The sequence below is a fragment of the Lytechinus variegatus genome, chromosome 1 (assembly GCF_018143015.1).
Source record: "Lytechinus variegatus isolate NC3 chromosome 1, Lvar_3.0, whole genome shotgun sequence".
Classification (NCBI taxonomy): domain Eukaryota; kingdom Metazoa; phylum Echinodermata; class Echinoidea; order Temnopleuroida; family Toxopneustidae; genus Lytechinus; species Lytechinus variegatus.
Genome location: NC_054740.1, coordinates 24,374,583 through 24,378,481, shown reverse-complemented (window position 1 = coordinate 24,378,481; position 3,899 = coordinate 24,374,583). Strand labels below are relative to the sequence as shown.

Here is a 3,899-nt window from a genome sequence, read left to right as displayed (position 1 = left end):
TGCTATTCTTGTGGCCCAAAGTACATTCAAGGACACCAGGAGCCCGTTTCATAAAGGACTAACAACTGTTGTAACTGTGGCATAGTGGCAACTACCATGGTGACATGGCTCAGCAGCCAATCATAATCAAGGTTACCATGGTAGTTGCCATAATGGCAAAGTTACAACAGTTGCAAGTCCTTTATGAAAAGGGCCCCAGAGCTGGCTGGAATGGGAAATACCGGAAACTGCCTCAATCATTTTTTTTTTGGAAAATGGGAAATAAATTCAGTTAAAATGGCAGGGAAATACCAAGATACTTGCTTCCTAGATATTTTCAGGAATTGCCCATGCGTTTCTCAAGCATATTCTAGCATTTCTCAGTACCTCCCTGTACATCCGTATTTCCCTCGCATTCCAAAGTTTTTTCCCAGTAATTCCTCCCTGGGCAAAAAATAAAATTTCCTGGGAAAAAAAATAATTTGATGGATGCCCATCCAAGTTTATACAACAAACCACAGTATTGCATAACTGAAGACAGAGTACATGGATACATGTAATGAAGGATGAATTTTCCTTGTTTACAGAAAATGTTGACCTTTATGATTTTACTTTGCATGACTGATGATAGCATTGATCAAATCAGCAAGCAATTGTAGAAAATCAGGTTTCACTAACTTAGCTTCAATATACTATTCATCAAACAGTAGGGTGTTCACCTGGTGTATTGCACCTATTGGTCCCTAAAAAATTCTCAATAGTAATGTATGATAATACATCAGAAGGTGGTCTGTATCCAGAGAGGAAGAATGACAGGACTTTGGTTGTACTAAACATCTGGTATTAACTGAATAAAAAAAAGGTGTGCAATCAAGCCGTTTCTTTTTAATATGGTGCATCGCACTATAGCAGCTTGAGTTTCGCAATATTGTACTGAAGAGTACCACCCCTCCTTCCCCCGCTCAGTAAAATTATGTTTTCAAATGTATTTTGTACATACTGCAATCACCCAATTAGGCTAGGACATCCATTTACCTCTAGTAATGAGGAATTTTCCTGGGCATGATTCATGGCTTTTATAAGTTGTTACAAATACAAAATAATAATTGCCACGAGTACATTGTACATTGTTCATCTCTCAATGCAGTTTATATACAATATTTATACAAATATCTACATGTAGCATGTTGTGCAAAATGCTAACATATTTAAATAAAATGCTTGAAAAGTAAAATAGGCTCTGAAAATTTAGTCTGTGGCGATCATTTTTTCTTGACTTCCGGCAAGCATTTTGGACAGTACCACTTGCCTTTGGGTTTTGATGAGAGTCCAACGCATCCAAAATGAAACCATTCATAAGGACAGTCTTTATTGTCACATCCAACCATATCTCCATAAGAGACCTGCTGGCAAAGACAGTACGTGGGTTCATTGGGGTCGATGGGAGGATCGATGGGCAAGATGTCCCTCTCCTTAGCCTTATTACGCTTCTTCTTCTTGGCCTTGGGGTTGTTGTCGTTCTGCTGTGGCACCCTGTGGTTGTCTTTCTCCTTGACATCGCTGTTGCGCCCCCGCCTCAAACGCTTGCTTGCTTTCTCCGCAGGTGCTTCCTGCTCTATGACTGCTGGGGCAGCCTTCTTCGTCTTCGGAGGGGGGTCAGGAGGATGCTCGGGCTTCTCCATGATCTCAAGGTGGGTGCGATTCATGTTCATCTGGCGGAGGCGGTTCTCCACGATCTCTGATATCTGAGATGCAAACTGCAGCTTCTCGTCTCCAAGCTCCTGACTCTGGATGAGACATCGATGGAGGTGGATGAGGGTTCGCCGTTTGTTGTGATTGTCCAGATCCTTGGTCACCAGAGTCTCGTAGAGCTGCTTGATTTCTCTCAAAACACCTGTACAGGACAAAACAAAATAATTACAAGCACTTGCTAGATTATTTTACACTGTAAGTTCTTTCAAGTTTGGTGTAGATCTAGGCCTACTTTTAGTGTTGATATTGGTGTTAGTCAGATTTTTACATCAGTGCATATGGCTTTAACTGAATAATGGATACCCTTTATCATAGAACAATTTAAACTTACAAAGTAATGAAATAAATTCATCCCAACCATCAGTTTAATTTTATCCTAAGAAAACAAAGCTTGAGCAGAAATTCCCCTAAAACATACCGGTAACCAAACTTTGGCAACTTGCTTTCCTGATTTTTTTATCGAATTTTTAAAGCCACCAAATTTGTTTTTGTGGCCAATTAGAAATGTTGCACCATATGGGAATAACAAATTTTACTCTGTTAAATTTACTACTGTAACAAAATATATATTTTTGTCACCAAAATGCTATTAAAATCACTAAACAAACAAAAAGACTAAACAAATTTATCATGAGTTGTGTGGTGTTGTCACTTAGTTGTTTCATCCGAACAACACACTTTCAGCTTCCTGATATTAGATTTCAATATTAAAAAAAAACAAGAAACATGACATATTTTCTAGTCACATTTTACCATGGCTGGGCATCATGATCATGAATGAATTTGTCCATTAAATGATGGGACAAGAAAGCCACAAATTAAAAGGAAAAGAATCTATCTAGGCAATAGCTCGAGGCCTAGTCGGACTATTGAGCTGAGCATTCTTTTAATTTACCCAAGGGTTGGATCATTTTAATAACATGTATTGTGTTATGCTGTCGGCATCACTTAATTGTTTCATCAGATCTTCAGAAGAACACATATTTTCAGCCTCACAGTCAGATGTGTCACAGACACTGAGACAGTGGAACCACTGACTCATTCATGAACAAGACTAGACCAAAAGCTTCGGTCTCTCTGTTGTGTTGGTTGTTTCGCAGAACTCCAGAGTCTGTTGGATCCACTTACCAAATACAGAGACCGAAGTTCTAACTCGATCTGTACAGATCTATGAAGCAGTATATGTTCCATGATGAAGAAGTACATGTACATGTATGTCAGAAGGATTTAAAAAGGCATCATCATGGAGTCCTCAACTCAAGTCAAGACTAAAGTAATGCCCGGTATCGGTAGGGCCCAACCATCCATGTCCATGCCAACATAAACATTCAACAACAATCATGACAATAATGCCCAAGACCAAGTCAAGAGCAATACATTTCACATAGAAATACCGGTACCACATTTTGACATATGGATAAACTTTTGGTGTTATCTTCCCCACAAAAAAGACAATGAGAGCCAAACAATGCATCCAGGGTTGGGACAAGATTGACGACTTCATCTGGAGCGGCGATTGGAAGTTAATAGGCGGAATGCCTTGTCTTGCTAGCCGATAGGCCGGGGGACGCGCAGCTTACATTCCCGTTGGTGTGAAATAGCACTTACTCTGATACGTATTGTCGATCTCACGAATTTGAGACACGCTCCTTTGCAGATCATTTGGAAGCGACTCGATGCAATCCAAGTAGTCTTCTACATAACTAGTAGTTTGGTACATATTTGCAGCCGAATGACTCATCTTGTTCACAGATTCAGTCCAGGATTAACGAAATAATATGAAAATTCGAAAACGTACATGTAGTTTTCAAAATGCCACAGCTCCGACGACGTTGATTGAGCAGAATAATCAAACATTAAAATACTGCAGCGCATGCGTAATTAGATGAAGTTGAAAGGTCAATCTTTGACCGTGCCATTTCATGAAGGTAAACTACATTTTATTAAAAAGTTCAAAGCTTTGAGTTTATAAAATTTTGATATTTTAACTTCCTCAGTGTAGAAATTTCTATATTATAAAGCTTATTCAAGTCAGAAAAGATGAAACAAGTCAGAGAATACTTTCAAAAAGAAATTATTATCATCGCACTATATCTACTTTCATTTTTGCTGAATGGAATATTCTTACCCGGAAGTAAGAGTCGCGGGAAATACGGAACAGCTGGACC

The 3,899-nt window shown here is 39.0% G+C and overlaps 1 protein-coding gene across 1 annotated transcript; it reads right to left on the bottom strand.

The window, feature by feature from the left end:
- Positions 1–541: 541 nt before the first annotated feature.
- Positions 542–3,522, bottom strand: LOC121409731 (inhibitor of growth protein 1-like). Its single transcript, XM_041601641.1, has 2 exons — positions 3,340–3,522; positions 542–1,873 (listed from the first exon to the last, which is right to left on the bottom strand). Exons 1-2 carry the CDS (start codon positions 3,470–3,472, stop codon positions 1,242–1,244), a joined length of 765 nt encoding a protein of 254 aa, XP_041457575.1. The 5' UTR covers positions 3,473–3,522; the 3' UTR covers positions 542–1,241.
- Positions 3,523–3,899: the final 377 nt, after the last annotated feature.